Source organism: Cotesia typhae, unplaced genomic scaffold (genome assembly GCF_013202065.1).
Source record: "Cotesia typhae breed Kobodo isofemale line unplaced genomic scaffold, CoteBio_Ctyphae contig_11, whole genome shotgun sequence".
NCBI classification, from domain to species: domain Eukaryota; kingdom Metazoa; phylum Arthropoda; class Insecta; order Hymenoptera; family Braconidae; genus Cotesia; species Cotesia typhae.
The window spans coordinates 2,372,060-2,399,077 of record NW_027423711.1 but is presented as its reverse complement, the minus strand read 5'-3'; the positions used below and the strand labels follow the sequence as shown (position 1 = coordinate 2,399,077).

The following is a 27,018-nucleotide window of genomic DNA, read 5'->3' as shown; positions in this document are numbered from 1 at the left end:
AAATAAATTGTGATCGTTTTTGACTTTAATTTTTTTATTTTTATATAAAAGTGATAATAAGCTTTAGCTCATCAGTGCAACAAGCAAAAATTGCGGCTTATAAAACCGCACCAAATAATTATTTACATGCAATAATTTTTTTTTTTACATTTCATTATAAATTCATAAATATATTTATCAATACAACGTTGATTACTAAGTTTGTCGATTTTGAATTCATCAATATATATATAAATCAAAAAGGCGTATAATTTATTTGAAATGATCGATCTTTAGGTCATTATGTCTAAGTTATAAAAACAATTCTGTAAATTAAAATGACTTTCTATGTACTCTTATAAATAATATAAACAACTTACTGATTAATTCTTGCTTAAAGAAAACACAAAAAAAAAATTACTAATAAATATATTTAATCGGAATCTTTGATTTAACAACATTTATCGCGGCTATTAATTTATGACTTTCTTTTGTGTACATTTTTATCGGTAAAATTTTTATTTTAATATATTTATATTTTTACTTAGTCTGAACTTTTTAATGCAAATTGCAAATGAAATATTTTTAGACTTTAACATTAAAATGATTAGTTACACAGCAACATTTATCGAGAATATTTGACTATATTGCTGAGTACACGATCGTTTACAAACAGCCGGCTGTTATGTTTTAGGTGCAAAAATTTCAACAGATTGTTGGTTTTGAGTTTTCATAGACTTTCTACGGTCTTCCATCATTTGACGACGTGCTTGTTCACGTGCTTCACGTGCTTTACGATTAGCCTCACTCGTTGCTGTTGCTTTTGGTTTTTGATTTATAACACGACGTTTCGTATTATTGCCGTTTTGTTTTGTGCGTGCTACTGCTGATTTTTCAACAGCAACCTAAAAAAATTAACAATCAATTAATCAATAAACAAATTAACACAGTTCCAATAAATTATCATTTTTTTATTAAAAAATAAAATTTTTAAATCACAATTTAACTTTAAGCAACAAATATTCGGGATGTAAATTTTAAAATAGCCAAAATAAAACTAAGCATTACATAAACATAAAAGTACAGTGATATTTGGCAATAACTTTTGCTTGATTTAAAAAATTCATATTTTATGTTGACTTTAAAATAATTTAATAAATTATTTCTGACCAAATTCTTGCTTTTAAATATTTTAAACAGAAAAATATTATGTTTTAATTCATTATAACGATGAACAAATTTAAATGCGTTTAAAAGTTTAAATAAATTAAATTCGAATTTATTTGGCAATTTTTTATATTGATCAAGTTGACGCGTTGTAATAAAATAAAAAGAATCATTTTTATGAGTAATTTTAGGAAAGTAAGGATGATAAGTTGGACGGAAAAAGATGAGATATTCCACAGCGAAGACGCGATTAATTTTACCAGCGCTTATTTTATCTCGTTTTACTGTTTTTCTATTTATTTCAATTGCTGTTGATTCATCTGGAGTTTTCATTGAGCTTTTTTTTCGTTTACGAAGTAATTTTTTTCGTTGCTGATCGTATCTCTTCATACGATCTAATTTGCTATTTAATGTCACAGTAGTATTTTTTTCTAGACTTGTTATTTTTTCACGATCAACAAAATTAATGCTATTGATAATTTCTTTTGAAAATGGAATAAAAGGTTGAGAATCACTTTGAGACCAAAAGAGATTCTGTTCATCGTCTACGAAACTTTTTTTCAGCTCAATTGGTGCCCACAGTGAATAATTGGTGGCTTCTTCTGACGATAATAATGATTTATCTTCTACAATTATACTCATTCCAACAGATGATGCTTTTCTTTTTGTATAATCTCTATTATTTATCTCAGCGTCTGTTACTTTTATGTCTTTGAATTTTTTTTTCGATAAATTTATAACTTCCGGACAAATTAATTTTTTATGACACATTTTAGAAGCTTGCTTTAATTTCAAAATACTGTCTCTTGTTAATTTTAATGATGGAGTACTTTTATAAATATTTTGAAAATTTTCTGGCTTTTTTTTATTACAATTTTTTTCAAAATTTTTTTTTAAATTACTCAACTCATCGGACTCAGACAGAATAATAGAATTTACTATTTCTTCACTTAAAAATGATTTATGAGAATTAATTTCCGATTTTTTGTTATCAAAAGAAATTTTTTTTATTTCATGATTCTTTTCATCTGATTTTTCTGACACTTTAGGTGACTTAAAAATCATTTTACCATGCTTGATAGTATTTATCGCTCGTGGAATACCACTTTTTGGTTTCGAAATCGGTCGATTTGGTTTTGAGACTGGTTGAGGTGAATTTGAAATTTTTTGTAAAGGTTTTTCAACATTTGAAGATAATTTAGGACCATGGATTGGACGTTTGGATTGGATAGGCTTCGAGCTAAGACCAGGAACACTTACAGGGGAACATGAACATACCTCTTGCCACTGAGAGTTTCGTAGTTTGTCTAAGTGCTCAAATATATCGTTAACTTGGACAACTTGAAGCATCACCATGTCCCAAAAACCTGCTAGGTCTTCATTTGTGGTCGGGAACTCTTCACCAGGTATTTGAGTCTAAATTGAGATAAAAAAAAAAAAAAAATTAAAATTATTTTCTAATAATTTGATTTAATAAATCAAAAAATATTAAAAATACTTACAATATTTTTTTGACAAAGTCCCTCGAATTGTTGCATTTTTTGGGTAGCTAATAAACGAGCTTTACCTGCTGCAGATCTTAATTTACCTGCAGCTTCTTCTGGCAACGATTCCACATTTGCTAGTTCAGCTTCAGCAGACGCAGCCAATTTAAACAGTCTATCGATTTCAGCTTTCAATAACTATAAAAAATATAAATATTACGTATAAAATAAAAAATTTGTAACGAGTTATAAAATAAAATAAAAATAGCTAAAAATGAATAATTCATTAAAATTTAAAATTATTCTTACTTTCATAAAATAATGACCGTCTTTAACTTCAACGGCATTATCTTCCTGAGTCGCTTTTGGCAATTCAGCAAGACTAGTTGAACTAACGCTTGTCTCAAGAACAGGTAACACAACTTCCGGCGCCGCTGGCTGTTGATCTGTAATACTCGTCATACTAGGACTTAATTTCAACGAATCATTCTCATGATTTTTATTAACTGTTAGTTGCGCAGTTGTAATAACATTCTCCACATTATTAGCAGCTGTAACATTAGCAACGGCAGCAACCGCAGTTTGAGTAACCGTAGCGACAGGTACTTTCACTACAACCGTAACATCATTTTTCCTAGATGAAACAGATATCCTTTGCATTGGCTTCACGATCTGTTCACTTCCATCCGTGGGTCTACGGGGACTTACAACTGGTAATTGTGCTCGAAACTCCGGTCGCAAGTGACGTAAAACAGGTAAATTTTTTAATGACTCTTCATTGTTAGCATTATCCAAATTTAAATCATTATTATTATTGTTACTGCTATTATTGAGCGATGATTTATTATGAAAACTATTGTCGCTGTTTTGAGATTGATTAGAACGTCTAAAAAAGCCCTGAGCCAGAGCACCCGGACCATAAAGTCTTTCAACACGTTGCTGAATAAAAGACTTTTTGCTGCTCGATGTCAAATTTAAAGTTTGACTTTCTATCTCTACAGAGGATCCATTCAAAAAACTGTCTTCAACACAAGATATATTCGATAAATTTGTATTATTCATTCCACGGGGTGATGATACGTATGACGAGTTTGGCGAAAATGATTTGTTAGCTTTGTTATTTACAACAGTTGTTGTTATTGTTGTTGTTTTCTTATTTCCAACGCTGCGAATTGGACTAACATCCGGAAAATTTGGATGTAAAGAAACCCCACGGTCTACTTCCGAGTAACCTTGGAAGACATTTAGTGTGCTTCGCGACTCCACGAATGTCTCTATTTTGCACTCTTTGCCATTTGTAAATCCGTTTTGACGATCCATTGCTAATGGTGATATTGATTGACTTTTTGTTGGATAGTTGAGCGGTGGTACTCCTAAATTTTCGTTTGATCTGAAATTATAATAATCAATTATTAATTTGTAACAAATATTTACAAAAAAAAATAATTTATAATTAAATAATATGTAATAAATCTAACAAAAATAATTTTTCCCTACTAAAATCTGAGGCTTACAACAAAAAATCAAGTCAACTCATCAAATCATTGACGAATAACCGTAACTATGTACCAACAGAATAAATGACAACCACGAAAATTTTATTTTGATTAGATTTTATTTTTACGATAATCTAAACTAAAAAACCTGAAATAACATGAGTTTGTTTAGTCAAGTGTCCCCTTGATATTAGTATACTTTTATTTGATATTTAAGCTATGTAACTTTGAAAAAAATTAATAAATTTTATTTTACGATAATAAAACCCAAAAATTAATCTATTAAATCGTCTGATAATAATAAAAGAAGTAATTAATTAAATAAATTACCTAAAACCTGCAGGACTAGTTTCACGTGTAATTAATCTTGAGCCAGGACTGCTGTCTCTTGATCTAAATCCTTCCCTGAGTTTACTATCGTACCTCGTAATACCTGAGTAACCACTGATACTGCAAGCCAGGCCTAAGTAGCTCGGCTTCTTAGTCGTCAGCTGCTCAGCTGTTGGTTCATTCTCACCATTAATAATACTATCACAATTATCAACAATTATTTGTTCTGGTGGCTTATCCAGCGTTTGTTGGTTGTGCTTTTGAATAATCTCACTGCTATCACCACCCGCAGACGTTGTATCCCCGTTACTAGACAGATTTAAGCTGTGTAGCGTTCTTTCCGACACAGAATCAACTGTTGGCTCTGTAAAAAAAATATTTCATAAATTAAAAAAAATCAATAATAATATTAGCAAATAATTATAATTATAATTTTAATTAAATCACATTTAATTGCATAGGTATTTTTTTTTATAAGTTAAAGTAGCAGAAAAAAAAAACACACACGCATCACAAACGAGTTTTATTCCCAGGAAAATAAAATTCAACGTTGATATAAAATAGGCCAGAGACATAAATCTTGTCTCGCCAAAACGAGAAGTACATCAAGTCTATATTTTAATTTTAAAAAAATAAATAAATTACTATTTAGCTACTGTAAGATCAGATCTACGACTTAAGTGAACAACTGATAAAACATTTTAGAACAGGAATAACTTAAACGTTTGTATAAGTTGTACATATTCTTATATATATATATATATATATATATATATATATATATATATATATATATATATATATATATATATATATATATATATACTATGGATCTATCCTATAACTATAACTATTATTACAACTACCAATAAAGTTATATATCTAAATATGAATAACAGTACATTAATACGTGTCTAAAGTGTACGTATAAGTTTAGCGATATACTAAGAAAGTGTATTAAATATTTTAGTCCCTCGTCTCTCTAGATTATCTTGGACACAAGTCAACAGACGTACGGACAAAATTCTTGTCCCACAACTAAATGTGCATACCCACGAGCTAATTTGGATCTTAGGTGCAGTCAGAATAGAATAGAAAAGCTCTCTTTATCTTGGTCTTCTTCTTTATCTTCTTTTTCTTTTCTCGATCTCAATTTCTATCTCTATATCTTTTTCTGTCGAGTTTGTGATGTGCAGAAATGCGAACATGAGTTACAAGGGATCAGCGACCGTACATCGTCGGCCAATATCGTAACCTTGAAGAAGTGACGCTGTTAATATATTCTAAACTCTAGACAATTATCCAACTACTCTAGATACTTATATTAATAATTACACTACTACTCTACAGTGATTAATAATTAAAAATTAATTTCCCTCCACTACCAATAATAGATCCAATAAAAAAAAAAAAAAAAAACGTGCAGCTTCAGGTTACAAATAAAACAATTAAAAATATCAAGGATAATTGTAATAATTACTATAAATCCAACCTGATCGGTCGGATGCCGAGCGATCGACGTCGAGGCTGCAGCTACCGATGCTCTCTTGACTGGTCATATTGGGATGCTTAATTGCACCCGTTCCACCGATAATTCCAGCAATTGCAGGACCGCCGCCGCTGATATTGATGCTGTCCGCGGTGTCAAGTCGTTGATAATGCAACGGCTGGACCGCTAACGACAGTGGCCTGGTGCGACGATTAGGCCTGCCACCGGGACCACCGCCACCACCACTTCCCGGTAATCCTGTCACCGTCACCGTTGTGTCTTTGCTGTTGTCTTCCTCCAGACCCGCCACCTCGCTGTGGCCACCGCGGTTACGCCTTTCCTCTGGTGTTCGATCCTCGTGGACACTGTCGATTCGATTTAGTTTTTTTTCCAATTTCAATTATATTCAATTCACTTCAATAAAACTCTCTTTTCAATTCAAATACTTACATACATAAATATATATTGTTCATTAATATATGTTAAAATGTGCGTGCATTTGTTAATAGTAAGGATAAGCCGTCTATCTCTGGTGCTTGGTATACAATCGTGCAGTGCAGTCGGACATCGATCGCTTAGTTACAAGTGTCATTGTCAATGCACTTTATATTTATTCAACACTAATATATAATATTAATACTAATGCATTTATAATAATAGAGTCTACTTATTATTTCATATGTGCAGTAGCTATTAAAATTATTAGGCGTGTGCATTTTATATTTACATGCTTATAATTATAAATTATATTTCCTCAATAATTTATACAAATATTTTCAATTATTAGATTATTTTATATCTAATAAATTTTAAGATTTTTTTTTTACCAATAAATTACTATAAAGAAAATTAGAAAAAGAAAAATCCAATAATGGGAATTTGATGAAATTTAAAAAAAAAATTTTTTTTTTTATACGGAAAAAAAAGATGACGCGTAATATAATCCCAGATTATACTCAGTGATATCTGTGGTGAAAAAAAATTTCAGATAGTAGCTAGTATAATCCAAATTATACTGGGTGATATCTGGATTATACTCATTGTAATCTGGATTATACTAGCAACTATCTGAAATTTTTTTTCACTCAGTATAATCTGGGATGATATCCAGTGTCATCTTGTTCTTTTCGTGTAGTAGTAATTTATTTGATTAAAAAAATCCAAAAATTATCAGATTTTTGTTGATTTCGGTACCATAAAAACTTTTATAATTTTATAAAAAAAAAACAACAAAAACTCACACTGTTAATTAAACGCAGGGTTTTCTGTAATTGAAGAGCCCTTAATAAGTTATTTATATATTTAAATAATAATAATTATTTTTTTTTTTTAATAATAATATCAAAAGCGGGTAGTCTAGGCGCTCAATGATTATCTAACACCCGATTGAAAAATAGTACCTGCACCGCCAATGCTTCCATATGAAGAATCGTGATGGGCCCTTTTTACTCGCCGCAGGGTTTACCGTGTACGTACCACTTTCAATTTTCAACGGCATTATTACTTTCTTCCTCACTGAATAATAACAATAATAATAACAAATAGAGTACAGACAACCACTCAGATATTAAAAATGAGGTTCATGTGAATTTGAATTTATAATGATAAGTAATAACAATAAAAATAATAATATCAAAGCTGATTTATTATTCAGACTTGGGTAGCTTCAGTTTTATATTAAAAGGTGAGCTTGACGACGAAACGACCGACCCATCGGAGTTAACGCCAGCCAAGGAGTGACTGGGAGATACCACGGGCTTAAACGTACCCATCCTCAGTTTGTCTCTCTTACATTCAAAGCTTACACTTTATCATCGTCAATTTCTTTGTCTTGGTCTCTATCTGTACTTGGTACTACATGTATAAACTTGTGCTTGTACCACCACTGTTAGATCTTGGCGCTACACTAGTATAGATCTTAGTCTTGGTCTTCTCCTACCTCATATTCCATGTAGTTATTTGTTCCCTTCCTGATGCAGAGAAGACGGAGCCAAGTATTTTTGGAACCCCTGCTGGTACGAAAGAAGAAGAAGAAGAATATGAAGAAGAGAAGGAAGAGGACGAGAATCCCCGAGTAGTTGTCGTGGCACGCGCTACTCTTCACCAACTCAAAACAGTTTCGCTGTGACAGATAATACCACTTGCTTTTTTTTTTTTTTATTTCTAACGTACTTAGTTTTTTTCTTGAACTTTAATATATTTTACTTTATTTTGTTGACATTAATTCTTTTCTTTCATAAACATGTCTTTTATCATGACGATTTAGCATCCACATGAGCGCGAAAAGCCACTACGAGTTAACATAATAACTCTTTATGAGTTTGTTGATAAGTAAAATTGAGAACTCATGTTTCATAGTGGGTATACTCAAGTGTATTGGGGAGAGTCATCAGGTATTAAGTGTCTACACACGTGTCTTTAAAATGTCTGGTCTACATATGTACGTCGGCATCACTTACTATCATATTAACACCAACATTAAGCATATACATTTATTTCTTATTAAAACCAAATAAAAGACTTTCTATCTAATCTGAGTAGAGCTTATTTGTGGCTTCACTTAAAAAATCCTCTCAAAGATTAATTATTATATTTTATTTTATTCAATTCATACCCGAATTTCACCACAAGCTATTCAATTCATTCACCAGCTCAATATTTCAGTAGTTATAAGCAAACGTTGTATTTTTTCTAAAATTAATTATCACTATGGCCATGAGTGAAATAAAATCTTCTCCACTTCTGACTTATATGGTTATTATATTATTTATTTAACTCCATACAACCGTACACATGAATCCTTCATCTCATTTTTCTCCAGCTGTAAGCTGTAAGCCAGCATAACTCAGTTGTATTACTCGTATATAGTAGTACAGAGATCGTTAGGCATCTCGAGTGGGTTCTCCGCGTCTTGCATCAAGTGTCGCATTAAACGAACCAGAAACTTGTCGACGACCATAAGATTTTTAAAACTTATAGCCTTTACTTTACTTCTCGTAGTCGTCTCTTTTAATTACTCCAACTTGTACATTATCCCTTTTATACATGGTATTTTTATTTTTTTCTATTTATTTCTTCAACGGTCCGTTTTATTCACGTATAAATCAGTCGCAACTTTAAATAAAATTTGGGGTTAAAATTTAAAAAAAAAAAAAAAAAAAAAAAAAAAAATGCGTTAATTTATTTTCTTTGAGAAATAAAATATCCCGTAATACTAATACTAATAATAATAATAATAATAATAATAATCATGTATATTCCGGAAACTTGGGGTAACGTACGTAGCTTTTAAGTAAAGCTTTCCTGTTGGATATTGAATATTTAATGACACCGTCCTTGCCCCTGGCAACGCTCGGTGTTTCATCGATTCTCCCTGCTCGTCGATAATAGTTAAATGACCTCGCGTGATGCGAATCATACATCACTCACATCTACATGCGATACACTTATGTATAAAATGTATATATGTATAAAAACATGGGCAGACCCTGGCACCAGACAACGGGATGATGGTTTCGTTTAGTTTCATATAATATATACACATATATGTATATATAGAGTTATGACATGACACGACGTGCTGATGATTTGAGCATCAGTGTGTTGCAGCAGCAGTAGCAGCATTTGAATTCATATAATATAGCTTCCATGCTGTTCTGCATTCCCAGACAGCGACCATAAAATCTCTTGTTCTCATACTATTCATCCGTTACAAACAATTATTAAAATTTTTAAAAAATCCTCTCTTTTGATCTAACAATTTCTTTCAATACTCTTTATATTTTTTCTTCTTCTTCTTCTTCTATTTTTTCTCTGTAAATCCATTTTACAGATCAATTAATTGCGTTGACTCAGCATTGAATTTTGAATTAGAAGGTATCTAAAAGAGTTCAGTAGCATTAGAATAAATTTATAAAAGTATAAACACAAAAAAAAGTTACCGATAAATTAGTATGTTTTTTTGCTTCCTCTTCCTGTCTAGTTTATAATTACACCGCGGATGATGATCCGGAAAAGCTGGTGATATTCGTCATGCTTACTGTCTTCTTACTCTCCCTCGCTCTTGACTCTCTCCACTCTCATCATCATCGCTAGGGGTAAGTGACACCGCACGAACTTTTGGTCTCTTCTATCTCTATTTATAAACTTTAAATAAACCAATAAGACTTTTGAACCGTAGCGTACACTCTTGTTGTAGGCTTTTTCTTAGATCTTCAACTTGTAACTTTGTTCTGTACTTTTTTTTTTATTTATATCTCTCAATATTTATTTTTACTACACTTTCATTTATTTTTCTCTACTCAACTAATGTCATATTATTAATAATACTATTACTAGTTTTATTTATTTTTATCCGTAACGTTTATTTCATTATTCAACTCATTCATGATTTATTTTCATTATAAAACAGATCTATTCGATACGAGTGTAATCAAGGGGCTTAGGATCTGAAGGGAACAGTTACAGATGTTGAGAAAGTTTTTTACAAAAACTATTCATGATTTTTATAAAGAAAAAAAAATTTTTATTTAATTAATTCAACTTTTTAGATTCAAATGTAAGAACTAAGATTAGTGTCTTCAAAATTAACTATTCCAGTATTTTTTATGAGAAAGCCTAAACTGAAAAAAAAAATTAACTTGAATCAAGATGAAAAATTTTTGAATTAAGTAAAATTTACTTAAACCAAGAAAAATTTCTTAGTTTAAAAATTTTTCAACTAAAACCAAGAATATGAAATTCTTCAAAATTATTTACTTGATTCAAGTAAATTTTTTTTCTGTTTGTTCTTCAATTTGACCATAAAAACTTTGAAATTTTTTTAAAAATATAAAGACAATTTTTTTTTCTATCAAAATTTAAGTTTTTCTATTAATTAATGTGTAATTAATTTTGTAAAGGCTGAAGCAATTTTACCGACTATTCATAGTTACAATAATTAATTGAAATTTGACTGATCTGTAAGACGTAATTTGATAAAGATACTTTGTATAATTTTTTTATTCATGAAAACTTCACTAATATATAATTATTTTCATTATTGTAAGGCCCAGATAAAGTCAGCAACGACTGAAGAAACTTTGACAATATAATAAAAAAGATTTTGTACATAAAAGTTGTTCATATTTTCCTTTAAAATAATGAATTAACTTCAAAATTTTTTAAATATATTTTTATGATAAAAATCAATGAAAAAATATAACTTTCTTCTTTTTTATATTATTTATGGAAACTACTGATAATTTTCTTTTAATTTATTTAAATAATAATTTACAACAGAAAACATGTTATTTTTCCGTGTATACCTTTCGATCCTAAGCTCCTTATTTATCATAATCATTAATCATAAAAAAATGTATGGTAAATAATGAATAATCTATAGAAGATACACTTATCGAAAAAATACATAGTTGATTTGAAATAGCGGGAAAGGCTTGAGTAAAAATGCGTGACGCAGCCGGAAATGGAGTAACCGATACACTTGTGAAATGCTTCGCTGCATTACACGAAAGGAAACAAAATTATCATAATAATTCTCTCCAAGTTCCACCGTCAAAATGGTTCTTATTTTAAAATTCCCCACAAACGTTTTTTTTAAATAAAATAAATTTATTCTCTTTAATTATCGATGCATGAAGATGTACATTAAAATAACTATAGTTAAATAATAAATAAATAATTTTTTTTTCTGGTATCTTCATTCTTCGGCGCATGATTGTAGTCATTGAATTTAAACCCTAAAGATTCATTTTTTTTTATTGCACAAATAAGTACTTGTAATTGTACTTCTGTTTGTGTGCGAGAGGATAGAGGTGGGTCGTGTCATTAAAACCGCCTACTTATATTTATGTCCTGGTCTCTCTTTATTATTATACTGTTAACACAACGCAGTATCACGGTCGCTCGAATTTAATGCGTGGGATCGAGATCTTTGAAACTCCAAATTGTCCATGTCATTCCTTTTGATGTATTTTTTAATAAATACCTTCGTGGATTTTATTAATGTATACTTTTATCCTTTTTATTCAGCTCTTCAATCGTATCTTTCTTTATTATTTTTGTTGTTTTCTTTTCACTTGTAATTTATTATTTGTTTGGATAATAATAATTAATAACAATAAAATAATTATTATGTGGACATTTTACAACGCAAGAAAAGTGCATTCAATTACTACATTAGTTGAGATAGTACAAGACCTCAAGCATGGAATAATTCACCAAAGAATGAAATAATTTATAATAATCAACGTATATTACAATTAATTTATATATTATACAGTGTTAACAAGTTTAAATACTCGTAATAATAGGATTCAGTTTTAATTATAAATAATAGCTCATAAATTTTTATTTGAAAAATTATTTTAAAATTAATATTATTCATAACTTCATGATAACTTCAAGATGAAGAAAATTTTTAGATTTAATTAATGGTTTTTTAAAAGAAACGATAATTAAAATACTATGATAAAAACTAGGGTGATTAAATTTTTTTGTTTAATTATATTTTTAAAATAATAGTTATTTAAAAGATAAGATTTTGTAAATTCTAGAAAATTTAATTAAAATTTTAATTGAATTAAAAAAAAAAATAAAGATTTTGAGAGCTTCTTTGTCTTCAAAAGTAGAAAAAAATTTTGGCTCTCATGTTTTTGGATAAAAATTTTTTTTTTTTTGATATATTTTTTTCTGAAAATTACATAAAAAAAAAGTTGAATATCACAATTTTCTAAAAAATTTATAAATTTTTTTGAAAATTTGTTAAAAATGTGATAATCAACTTTTTTTTTTTTTTTTTTTTTTTCATTTTTGTTCATTTTTTATGTATTTTTCAAAAAAAAAAAAATTAATCAATAACATCGAATAGAAATTTCATTCAAAAAAATGAAAATTAAAATGCTTGACCCCACTTGTAAATATTTACCAAAATTAATTTTGTAATAAAGAAATATTTAACAAACAAATACAATATAAATTTCATGAAGTCATATTTAACATTTGACACATTTTACTCAAGGAATTATCTCAAAGTCAATATTAATAATATATTTATCAACTTTCTGATGATAAAGAATATTCAAATATTTAAGTGGATTATTTAATATTTAATAAACCGAAGAGTTAAATAGTCGATGTTAATTAATTCAACGTAGATTGTACATCTTAAGAAAAAAGTAATGTCATTTGACGGAAAAATTTATTTTAAATAATTTGAAAATTAATTAAAAAATTTACCTAAAAAAATTTCTTCTTAAAAGAAAGTTTAAATTTATTTTTACGGGTGGGAAAACTTTTTTAACTTTTAAATTATCTTCTAATTATAAGTCAATTTTAGAATTCAAATCATGACTAATATAATATATTTTTGAAATAAGAATATACTTTAATAAATTTTTTTAATAAAAAAAAACTATTTGTTAAAATGAATATTGCTAAAAAATATCTATCAACTTCCTAATAATAGATAAATATTTGAATAATTATTTAACTTATAAAAGGATAATTCAATGTTGTTTTTTAATTATCAACACTATTAAGTATATTGAATGTGATACGTAAGAATAAATAGAGCGATCAGCTGATTTAAAATAAATGATATAAATTATAATAAAAATAAAATAACAGAAAGTAGATCCAATGAGTGAATGTTTTTTTTAAAGGAAAAGCTTATAATACATAACATGTATGTCAACTAACAAACGAGAGGAACCGGATTTCCGAAAAAGGGAAAAGTCCAAGATGCAGGTTTAGCTACGTCACAATATCGACAAAACGCCTACGCATCATTTTATGTATGCAATTAAATACCAAAGTAGTAAACGAGCAATATAACATATGACGTGACAGCTCTGCGTTATGATAGTTTACTTATTTATTTATTTACATACAGTAAGTGTGTTATGTACATTTAATACCGCATGATAAGAGTCTAAAATAACTGCAGATAGACACAAAAAGGTGTGATGAATATCAAATGAGGATGAAAAGAGAGAGAATCTCTGCAGAGAGGGAGAATCTCATCGAAAGAACCTGTTATGTTCCGGATAAACTTTTAAGCACACTCAGGAATTTAATGTACATACGATGAGAGATAGAAAGTATGTAGCGTAATATGATAAATAATAAAAAAACGTACACAAATGTAATTGAAACTTTTTAAAAATCCAAATACTTGAAACGATAATTTAATTTTTAGTTTGAAAATTTATCATTGATAAGTTAAAATGGTAAAACTCTTTATTTAATCATTGTTTTTTAATTTTTTTTATATCTCTTAAAAAACTATAATTTTGTTATTTAAAATCAACAAATTTTATCTAAAAAATGAATAAATAAACTTGAATAAGATGATTTAAGCTCATACTTTTTGTGTAACGACGCATCATTTATAATTAATCATTTAATTTAATTTCTCATCCTGGATAATTAAATTTAAACTGAAAAATCATTTTATTGTAAAAATTAAAATCTATAAAATGATTTAATCACAATATATGTGCTACAAACTCTAAAAAATACAGTTAAACGTGGGTACATAGAACAACAGAACTCATTAAACATTATGCGTTTGAAGTGTGCAATGGAAGAAAAAAAAGTTAGATGTAAGACAAAGAAAAAGATGGTCAAACAATGAATAACGGAATTAAACAAACGTTAATAGGGTCAATGTTAATTGGGCATAAGTGTTCCTAAATTGTATTTTGTAGTTTATTGTGATAACAATAATAATAATTATTATTTTAGCTATTCACCTTCTCCATTGATAAGTAGGCTTGAAAGAGGCTTGGGTAATTGAACCTACTCTCGACAAGCTCAATTATCTGGAGACAGCTTATTATATTGACGTTATATTGCCCATAGAAAACATCAAGATTGCTTATATTATATTACTGCATGTATAGTAATAGTACTAGTAACTAGTTATTTAGTGGATGTGATTAATCGCGAATAGTGTACAAGCAGAGGCGTGATCACAATATAACAACGTTATTTCATTTAGCACGAATGGATTGACTGAGAGTGCCGGAAGAAAATTACATCAATCTCTCACTCAATCTAATTAAATTTCCCCGCTGCTCGCTTATTTGTCATCATTTACATTTTTCACTTCATTATAGTAATAATTACATTTTATTTTTTCTATAAAAAAATTTAATGGCTGATAGATTTTAAAATCTAGTACATAACGAGTCACCTAAATGTAAGAAGCTGAGAAATCTTTTACTAGTATAAAGAAAGTACCGTTCAAGGTCGACACGATACCGGTCGATACACTGGCACCGTCATCATGCATCTCGTAATATTGCCGTTATTATTTATACCTGATGATCGCTAAATTAATATTCATCTTTAACAAATATACTTTTATCGATTGGCTTAATAATCTTTGAGTAGCCATTAAAATTTTCTCCACGTTTAATATTTAATCGATACTCCAAACTGCAAAATAAAATAAAATGAAGAAAAAAATGTCCTCAAAAAATAGTAATAATAGTAATTTAAAAAAGTAAATATGAAAACAAAAGTTAATGGTACAATATGTATTGTTTACTAGATTATTGTTCCACTTATTGTTAGTAGATAACTTTTCATTGAACGCAAGCTGATTCATGACAAATGTCATACATAACTTAACTTAAAATAACTATTATTGAACAATAATTTACGTTTAAATAGGTAATTACAGATAATGAAAAAAATTCTGGTATGTAATTAAACTCACTGCGATAAATTCCTGCATGCGGTGATAATAAACAGATGACGCTTAATGATCTAGTTGGTGGAGAATATAACTCATCAACACACAATTGAGACACTCCGTTTTTTTTTTTTTTTTTTTCTATTTAAATATTAAATAATAATAACAGGTCAAATTAATAACTTGGTCCTTGATATAAGACAAGTGAACATTAAATAAATAATTTAACTTCAGTGATAGCAATAAATCAATGAAATAAAACGAAGCACAGAGATTTAATGTTATATGTAGTATGTTGTGCTAACTAAAAGGGCTTTTGAGGAAGTAGACACTTGAAGGTAGTTCACAGGATAAAATACGATGAAATATGAATATGAGGAACGAGACACTGAGACGTTCACGTTGCAATGTACACAGCGATAAAGAGCAACGGTGTTTTTCCCGCAGGGGAAATAACACACAAGTTAAGAAGAAATGATGTTGGTGTGTTGTGTGTAGAGGTGGTAAATGTAATACCAATGAATAACCACTACCACCTCTTTTTCTGTTTTACTCAACTCATGTAGCTTTACTGGTATGATTTTGTATACCTATAACTATATACAACGCGAGCACGACCTTTACTTCGTTCTATTTATTTGTTTGAACATTTTTTTGGCTGCCTTGTCACAATATAACAGACCTATCATTATCACCAAATTAAATTAAAAATTATTAAAGCTTGTTATATATATATATTTTTTTTTTTTATAATTAATATTTATTTTATAAATTATTTTTCTTTACTTACATATTTATTTGCCGCCCATCAACGGCTGATGTAAGATTCAATTTTCGCGTAACAATTTACGGGCTAGTAAAATTATTCAATTTTTTATTTATTGGTAATTGATTATTTAATTTTTATTAATAAACTAAGATTTACTCAAGGGTGTGCCTGACTAAAATTTATTTTTTTACATTTAACCCGTCAAACTAGTGAACAACGCGAACCGTCAAACGTGGGAAACGCGGATGCCATCTTGATTTGAGTGCGATTGTAGCGCCACCGCTCGGAAGCCGAATTAATTAATTATTTTGCGCGCGCTAAATTTTGAATTGAAATTTTTTGAAGTTTTTCGTGAATAAAAAAATTTTATTTTTATTTTCTTTTTAATTATCAAATCGTTTGATAATTAATGAAAGCAATTTATTTATAGTGTAATTATAATAAAATCTAGCGGAAAAAATTTTTTTTTATTTGAAGAGGGCGTTATCAGAAGGTATACGTCACTGATGTTTCGATCGGGTCAATGTTTTTAGGAGTAATAATAAACTTTATATAAAGAACACAGTATGGAGCAGAGTGACAAGAAGAGATATATTGAATTCTATTTGAGAAAAAATTTTTAACTTTACACGAGGTCAGCAGGTGTAAAAATATTTATCAAGAGTCATCAGTAAAAGGTAACTAAAATATTTAATTATATTTTTATTATATAATTGTGGTATTATTTTATTGAATAATCGGTTAAAATATATAAATATTTTATTGTAGGGAAAATTACATGTGGTATAAGACGTCGACCACGTGGGCCCCACGTTTTTGAAAACAACTGCCGAAAGTTATTTTAATTGTTAATTTATATCACGTAATATCAAATGAGAGGTTTTTTAGATTGATTTCAAAGGAAATAAAATAAATAATATTTATTAACTATAAATATTGATTATTAAGAGCAAGGTATTCACAAAAAGATTTATTCTCGTTACGTCATTAATTTACTTCGTAAAAATCTGTCATAATTACGCTGATTTTTTTTTTTTTCTCTCATGAGAAAATCATTTTACGAGAGCCGGTAGATATTTTTAATATGAATTTACGTGTCATGAAGAGTAATTGTTGAAAAAAAAAAAATTTAGATAATTGACCGTAATAATAATAATCATAATAATAATAATAGCAAAAATGATGTTGTGACTTGAGAATAATTAGTAATTATAAGGAAGATTCGAGAAAAAAATATTCGAGCACACAGATTAGAATAAATTGAGGTAATAATTATGAACAACGAAGAGCCAGCATTGAAGAAAACCAGACAGTCTATCTTGTCAAACCATGTTGAAAGTGTCGAGCTTCAAGATATATTTCGTAAGCATTGGTCTAATCACATGAGCTTCAAATCCGATGACTTGGAAATTATTTCGGAACCATTCCGTGTTTGTAAAATTTTAAATTTTATCAAGAGCGAACAATTCATGGAGGATTTAAAGAGTGAATTGTCTGAGGTTCAGAGTAAAAGAACTATTCTGGACTTGTATCAACTCGAGCAAACAAGTGACTTGGGGAATCACTTGATCGACAGTATTGAGGTATTTCATCGAACGTTTCGTACTGATGTGGTCAAGTGGATACAACAAAACACAGGTATCGAATTGAATTCAACAATTTCAATGACTGGTTCGTGCTATTATGACACTGATTATCTGCTTTGTCATGATGATAACATGGGTGATCGTAAAATAGCATTCATATTTTATTTGATGTCCAATTGGACTGCAGCTGATGGAGGTACACTCGATTTATTTGATAATGATGAAAAAGGATTACCTCGTAAAATAGTTCGTTCTCTGGTGCCAAAATATAATTCTCTTGTCTTTTTCGAGGTTTCAAATCACTCTTACCATCAGGTAGCCGAAATAACGTCCAATTTATCTAGATGGTCTATCAACGGATGGTTCCACGGGCCGAAGATTGAAAATTTACCACCACGACCCCAGATTGAATACAAATGGTTAGTTCCAATGGACGATGATCAAGATTTGACTGCTTGGATCACTGATACTTATTTATGTCCTGGTATAGTTGCTGGTATAAAAGAAGACGTTGAAAAGCAATCGTATGCTTATATTGCACAATTTCTCAAAGCTGAAGTTTACGAAAAATTGTCTAAAGAAATAACCGACGATTCAATAAAGTGGAATAAAGTTGGACCGGCAAATTTACGTAATTACGAAGTTGCTGATGAGTCAAGTTTGCCAAGTACTTTGAAAAAATTTTATAAATTATTTCGCTCGCTGCCATTTGTTCAATTACTAAAAAATTATACTGAGTTGGATTTAATTCCTGATAATGAAAATATGAAACCAAGGATGACGATTGAACTACAGAGATGGTCTAAAGGCTGCTACACTCTTATCTGTGATAATTATTGTGATGAAGATGTGGATGAGGAACAAATTAATGGTTGTCGTGTTATTGACAGTAAACATACTCTTGGAAGTCAAGATTCTGTTGATAATGGAGATGATTCTGATGGAGGAGCTGCTGATGAAGATACAGCCGATGAAAATCATGACAATGATGAAGCTGAAGATGATAAAATAAGTCTTAATAATCGTGAAGAGAGTAAATTACAAAAACAATGCAATGATTTAAAAATAAAATCAGTTGAATTCAATACCAAGATGATGAATGATAAAAAAGATGAAAAATCTATTGGAAATGATGGTAATCGTGAAGATGATGGTTTTAATGATGACAACGTATTGCGCAGTATTTTGAAGGATATAAAACCTAAGGTTGATAAGCAAGATGAATCTGAGGAGGCATCTTGCTCTAAATCAGAAGACTTTTTCAAGAGAAGTCCACCGCTGCATCCTGATTCCGAGGACCCAGACGTTTCGGACATCGGGGATTATCTTTCTGGTTCTTCGAGATCCTCTGAAAACGGGAACGACCGAGACAATGTTGATGAAATGGATGATTATGATGACAGTAACATCGAACCAGGAACACTGGATGTTATCATGCAATTCAATACTATGCATGTTTCCGAATCAGAAACTATTGATTACTTGGATCCTAAAGAACAAGATTGCGCTCTTATCCATATCGCTCCTCAAGACAATCATCTCTGTTTAGTTTATAAAGAATTGAGTACCTGCAGGCTTCATAAGTACGTTAATCACTATTTTGAGGGATTTTACTACAATCTGATTTGCACGTACCGTGAATAAAATTGATTTATGGCGATAAACAATAAAAATAATATGAAAAAGGGAAAAAGATATATCACAGTAAATAATAATATGAATAATAATAATATATAAACAAATATAGAAATCCACAAATTGTAATGTGTAATATGTAATATATCAGTAGTAATGAAATTAATAAAATAATAATTGCTATTGATTAATTGATAATAAAAGTACTGATCAATTTTATAAAATCATGTCTAATCAAAATTCTTTATACTAAATTTCAATTATTGGGATATAATCCTACATGATGCATGTAATATAGTATTTGTATTAATAAAATTATCAGTATTGATGTCAATCTATTAATCTTATTTTATTTAATAAAATGATTTACTTAAGTGTTGTTTAATATATTAATTTAATAACTGTGTTAATTAATGATTTCTTTAATTAAAAAATAATTCAACGTTCTATAATTACTCGATAATTTATAAGTGATAAGTTATTTACATTTTAGGTAAAAATATTTTTAGATTCATAGATTAATTTTTTAAATACTGAGACTTATATGACACAAAAATGCAGATATACAAACATTATACGCTAATTAATATTTATTCAGATGCATGTATATTTATATACACACAAGATAAATGTTAGAGATATGAGTATGAAAAAAAGTAACTAATAATAATAATAAGACAAACCATGCATACTTATGAATTAATTAACTAATTAAATACATTGCCAAAGGTGTGAGCACATTTTATTATCGACATTTTTTTTTTTCACAAGTGCTTTATTACTTGCTTAGCCCAAAAAAAAAATTTTTTTTTTTTTTTTATAATTAATTATTAATATTATTATCAATACCGAAGCGATAGGTTCAGTAAAATAGTAATCTATTATAAATGCTTATCAAAAATTAAATACTGTTAGTAGCAAAAAAAATTAATTGAAATTTAAATAATTAAATATAGATAAATAGCTTACGATTTATCTAACGAATTTTTATCTTCCATCAATTTAATATTGTTTCCTTGAATATTTTGATTCTCATCATTGGCAATACTTATAATTATTTGACTATTTGGCATCTGAAATAATAAAATAATGATAAATTTTTAGAAAAATTGGTATTTATATTTAATTTAAATAAAATGGAAAAAAAATTTTTCTTTACGATCGATTGAGCTAACAATTTAAGTAAGTGTGCACAAAGTTAATATTACTCAGTCAAATGATTGGACAGGGCCTCGCCCATGAGATTTATATCGTGCACAGGAGACAATCGTTCCAGTTGATTAAGAATTAGTTTAGGATCAAAGGAAGGTCCAGATGAAAATGGAGTTGTTTATTATTATTACAATAATAAGAATAATAATGATATTGATAGATAGCCAGATGATGGGGCAAATTGTGATCATTTAAGACGTACCTGAGAAGCCGAGGACGAGGGTGAGGCACTGAGCATTCTCTTTCTGAGCTCATTCAACTGCAACTCCTGCTGATAACTGACATCATTGTCTTGGGATTCTGCGTGTCGCGGATCGTCTACTGATTCTGTTGAGTACTCCACTCGGATCCACGGGCAGACCATCGGGGATGATGGAAGCGAATTTTTACTTCCTGGTCGCGGAAGTCGCGGAGATAATCGACGAAGTAACGAAACTAATTTTGATCTAGAAATAAATTTTTGTTATTAGTTTAAAATTTATTTAATAAAAAATAGTAATAAGATTTAAAGCGTACTTTGTTGTGGGCGTACGGTGACCACCAAACCTTGGGCTACGTGATAGCAAGTGCTCAGCACTGCGACTCGTGTCTTGCCAATCAGAATTCACTCTTCTTCCCATTCGCCAGTCTAAACTACTATTTTGGCGCCCTTGGTGAACTGAATTTAATAAAATAAAATTTAAAATAATTATTTAATTAAAATCTAAAATGTTGATATAAAAATTATAAAGTTACTTGACTTACGTGGATCTGAAGGACGTTGACCCATTCTCCAATCTAAAGATGAACTATTTCTATTGACATTATAAATGTTATCACAGGACTTAGTGGCAAGGCACGTCCCTTGACGACGCCTGAGCAGTTTTGATACTGGACCCAAATTTCTGAAAATAAATAATTTTATTTAATAAATATTACAGATAAAATTAAATAAAAAAAATTGATCTTTTTAAAATATTTAATAACAAAAAATGGATACTGACTTTTTAAATTTTTTCGTATGACTCGGTGGTTTATTTTCACAAGAGGTCATTTCAATTTCTGGTTCTGGACAATATGAACCTATTCTGGTGTGACTGAATGCAGCTCTCAATTGCACACCATCGAGAGGACGGAAATTTCCTCGTTCCGTTGATGATACTCGTACAATTTCAATCTTCGGACGATTTTCCATTCTCAAATTAATTTATCTCCTCTCTTTCTCTCATACTACTTTTCATTTATCAATTTATTTACTCATGCATTACTCATGAATTTTTAATAACAATAATCAATCATTGCAACAGTGTGAACATGAATATAAGTTTCGCAAAGCGTGTAAGGCCATCTTCCTTAAATAATAAAACACAATAAACTAAAAAATATAATAATTATAACAACAATAAATCAGAATATATTAATAATGAAACTTAAATAATCTAATTGGATTAAATTATCAAAAATATAAATAGACAGAAAGCACGCGACCATAAACAGTCATCAACATCAATAAATATTTATATATATATACTGTTTTTTATGAAAAACACTAATCACTGATGATTTTCACTCCCGCATGAATATAATCAACTATAAACATGTTTAATATTGTATAGATATACAATACAATAGATAAACATAGCTTACTCTTTTATCCATCATCATAATAAATAAAATACCATGTCAATAAATTTATAGAGCGGCAAATGTATAGTAAAGAAACTCGATGATAAATATAATCGACAAATTGATAGATAAATTCATAAAAAATCTGCTGTTATAAATAAAATAACAAAGATTTTGAGTGACTGAAGGATTATATCGTAAATATAACAAAAAAAAAAAATAATAATTGATAATTAAGCGTGTGCTCGAGTGATGGCTATGTGATGTAACGCTTCGACGAGCGCAATACATAAAAGTAAAATTTACATGTATATATCTATATATTTTACACATACACAAGCTTCAGACTTTAGCTTCTGTAATAACATGTGCTCGAGTTATAATAATATATCTAATATATGTAATCTCCCGTCAATACACACTCCAGTGTCACAAGCCAAGATAAATATTTACTGATATGTTTAAGTTGTATAAATACTTTCCGATAAGATTATTTATCTATATAGTTATGTATATGTATATAGATGTAATATTTATAAACACAATTATATTTTTATCATGACCTTACAATTAGTCGATACGCATATTTAACAATAATACCATAATTGAAATTAATTATAAATTAATCGATCCGTAAAATTCGATAGATAATTAAATTTTGATCATTAACAGTATAATGTAATAATAATTTTTTTTTAAATAAATAATTATAGTGATTAAAGACTATGAGATATTTTTAGGTCTTATAATTGTATAGCTATTGCGACATACGAAAGTTTTGCCAGCTATTTCATTTCTTAAAGTCTAGATATGCGTCCTTGCCAACTATACAATTAGAGTATGTGTCTGTATAAGTACACATGAATGTTTGAAATACTTGCGTGAACATTGAAGACTATATTAATATATAATGTAGTGTTGTGACTCATTCATGAGATACTTTATCATACAATAACATAGTAACGTGTACGAGTATTTAAAACGTCATTCGATTCATTTCTTCAAGCTCATATTACCAGCAAATATAACGAGTCTACTGTATACTGTACCAATTATAATTACATATAAAAAGCGCACTAATACTAAGCTCGTATATTTTTTAATGTTGTTGTTGTTGTTGTTGTTGTGACTATTGTACTGCATTTTAATGTATGTCCTTAGATTTTATGCTGCTGAATTTCAATGCTTTTATGCAAAGCCTGGTTGCGAAGCTTGCGGCTATAAAACAGCAAGCAGCTTTTTTTTATTATTATTCTTTTACTTTATTTTCTGTTTACTAGGCTCTGCTGTTAGGTTTAAAGCTTTGACACGATATTTTATATTCTTGCTAAAGTACATCTGGCAAAAAATAATGCATTGCTAAGTGTCGATACAAGCCAGAGCAATGATAATGTACTCTACGTGAAATCTAGGCTGACTTTGTTAATAAATGAACATTTGCATTATAATTAATCAGTTTAAACTTTATAAATTATTAAGTTTAGTTGGTTTTGAACTTTTGATGTCAAGTTATTGATTTTATTAAAATTAGAAAGTTTTACAATACATGTAGATTACCCAGTGCCCGAATAAAGTAAAGATGAAAGAAAAACCCAGTGACCGGTATTTTGTCAACTGATAAATTATTTCAACCGTTCATTTATTACCTTTATCCTACATGAATATAAAAATAAAATTTTTCCATCAGGTCATTAATTAATAACGGATCGTTTGCTACAATATTAAATAAACTACCTGATAAATACAACGACCCGTTTTCGGGATCGTGTAGCTTCATATCTTCTTTACTTCCCTAGTTTATCTTGGTCATAAAAAAAAAAAATTATTACTTTTATTTTGTCAAACGTACTACCGAAAGTTTTGTGACCGAAAAAAATTTCAACAATAGAAAAATAACAAAGATGCACTTGACTTGATTACGTTGGCTTGACAAAAGCCAAAGATGTTATTTTTTGTATGTCAAACTCTCGTAGTGACATTTTTTAAAATCTTCAATTAAACTCAGTAGATCAAACTCCTACGGTTGTCATTATCATCATCACCATCACTAACATTCTAAATTAAACAAAGCGACTTCACAGAAGCTACAATAAAAATACAACAAATAAAAATTAATAAACTAATAATTAATAATATAGCCACTGATTAACATAAAATAAAAATAAAAACATACTTGATAAAAATGTAGCGTTTCATTAAGATATTTCTGGTTTTGTAGTTTGCTTTGAATCCAATTCCCATTTAAATTTAATTATCAATCAGCCCAAGAGCTTAAAACTCTTCAGTACCACCTGTTTATCAACACAACAAACTTCAATATAAACTATTAAAAATAAAACTTAGTTTTTCCTCTTCAGGGCTTGAAATTATTATACTCTCAGGCTACACTGTTATAAATCACAAGATAAATAGCAATAAAAAACCGAGACACCACCGACCAGCACTTAAACCTCACATCAGGCATCTGCAGGCTTTTCCCTCGCTTTTTACCCGTCAAATCAGGTGTGTCAGGTGCTATTTATGCGACTCATGGGCTTCTCGGCACTAAACAAGATAACAAATAACAACACTAACATTGCTGGTTAATTTAAAACTTTTGTGTATAGTTATAGTTATATTATGTATTACGAAACTATACTCCGAAAGCCTCCTTTTATTTTTTTTATTATTTTCTCCGCGGTGCTCTTAAACTTGGTACTGCTTCTTGCCCGAGACGATGCCGTTGACTGCGGAGTAAAGTACGGAATACCGACATTGAGACCACCAGCATAACACCAGCTATTACTATAAAACACACGCCTATACCTACTCAACTATTTCTCTTTGATAATCTGTTGTCTTGCTCTTGACTATTGGACACCGCCCGTGCTATGTGATGATGATGATGATACACACTCTCTACAGAGTGCTCATGCTCTCTCTTCGCTGCTTCTCTAGATACTGGCACACTATCAACTCTGTAAATATATACAATCTACACATCAGAAACCTACCAGACACTAACAGACCTGCGCCGTGACTTTGGACTTACACTCCATGCCGTGGTGTTTTTTTTTATTATTATTATCAATATTTATTCAACGTTATATATAAATATATATGTATATTACTTGTCCCCTGTATTATATTTATGACACTGAAGTATAATACTAAAGTTCGCCGACGTTTTTAATTTTCTTTTAATTATTAAATTAAAACTAAAAAATATTTTTTTTTAATTTCACAATACTGAAGTTAGCCGTCAGCTGTCAATTTTAAAAATTTTTGTAACAAATCAATTATAATAAAAAAATTCTTCTAAAAATTTTCACTTGTAATTTTTATTAATTTTCACATGTGAATATTTTTAATTAAATTTTTTTTAGAATAATTTCATAACTAAAAAATTATGATATTCAAGTTAGCTGTCACTTGACAATTTTTTAATTTTATTTAACAAAAAGTTTTGTTCCAAAAAATTATTTTTAAAAAATTGCATTTTTTATTTTTTTAAATTTCTAGATGTCAATTTTTTGAAAAAAAACTTTTTTGGCTATAATTTATTTATTTAAAATTTTTTAAATTATTAAATATGTGCTACATTAATTTTCATAAAAAAATTTCTAATGTCTGTTAACTTCAGTGTCATAAAACTATTTTTATAAAATTATTTTTCAAGTTTTTTACAATTGAATTTTTTAAAAATTTTTTTATCATTTTTTCATTAAACAAAATTCTAAAAATTTTTAGATATCAACTAACTTAACATGACATTAAATTTAGCTGTCGATTGATAATTTTTTAATTTTCTTTAACAAAAAAATTGCATTTTAAATTTATTAAAATTTCTACCAGTCCAATTTTTTAATAATTTGTTTTTGCTATAATTTATTTGTTAAAGAAAATTAAAGCATAATTTAATGTAATAACTTAATTTACATCACTGAAGTTGATAGACATTAGAAATTTTTTTAGAATTTTACAGCAATTAAATTATTATAAAAAAAATTTCACATCTTAAAATTGATAAAAATTACAAGTGAAAATTTTTAGAATTTTTTTTTTTTTGTAATTGATTGTTAAAAAAATTTTTAAAATTGACAGCTGACAACTAACTTCAGTATTATTTATATTTTTACCGAATCGACTTGACTGGATCAGTTATTATGAAAAATGTATTTCATCTAATTGGACATGAGCTTTATATTAAATGCCTCCAAGGATTTATGGATTTCGCTAATGCTTATTGAACAATTACAGTTACTGTAAATCGATATTTATTCAAGATAATGATGGGCGTACGATTGATTGCTGGTAGTAAGGCGTTATTTCTTAGAAAAGCATGGGTTAACGCCCGCGAAGGCGACTCAAGCATTAAATATTTTTCACGCATGCGCATCTGCATTACTATTTATTTTAACCGCACTGCTGATTTGAATTATTATTTTTTGAAACGTCTTGTAAATAATAAAAACAATAATAATTATAATAATAGGAAGTGAAACTAATGCTTGTGTTAATTTTAAATTATTATGTACTCTTCAGTGCGTTCACTCGAGCAAAAAATATTTTGCTACTAGGATTAAT

General features: G+C 28.7%; 2 protein-coding genes across 5 annotated transcripts; one reads left to right on the top strand and one right to left on the bottom strand.

The window, feature by feature from the left end:
- Positions 1–16: 16 nt before the first annotated feature.
- LOC141537859 (uncharacterized) lies at positions 17–25,395 on the bottom strand. 4 transcript variants are annotated; one of them, XM_074259048.1, is made up of 13 exons: positions 24,626–25,395; positions 24,187–24,536; positions 21,831–22,178; positions 21,592–21,731; positions 21,364–21,505; positions 21,050–21,293; positions 20,605–20,708; positions 5,937–6,310; positions 4,457–4,820; positions 2,940–4,020; positions 2,649–2,828; positions 2,425–2,562; positions 17–884 (listed from the first exon to the last, which is right to left on the bottom strand). In XM_074259048.1, the coding sequence occupies exons 3-13, from the start codon at positions 22,019–22,021 to the stop codon at positions 663–665; spliced, it is 3,180 nt and encodes a 1,059-aa protein (XP_074115149.1). In that variant the 5' UTR covers positions 22,022–22,178; positions 24,187–24,536; positions 24,626–25,395; the 3' UTR covers positions 17–662. The 4 variants fall into 4 exon arrangements, with proteins under 4 accessions (XP_074115149.1, XP_074115175.1, XP_074115158.1 ...); XM_074259074.1 differs by having other exon boundaries at positions 5,949–6,310; positions 24,626–25,394; XM_074259057.1 differs by lacking the exon at positions 24,187–24,536.
- On the top strand, positions 16,940–19,969 carry Sud1 (Prolyl 3-hydroxylase sud1). Its single transcript, XM_074259104.1, has 2 exons — positions 16,940–17,091; positions 17,183–19,969. Exon 2 carries the CDS (start codon positions 17,689–17,691, stop codon positions 19,642–19,644), a length of 1,956 nt encoding a protein of 651 aa, XP_074115205.1. The 5' UTR covers positions 16,940–17,091; positions 17,183–17,688; the 3' UTR covers positions 19,645–19,969.
- Positions 25,396–27,018: the final 1,623 nt, after the last annotated feature.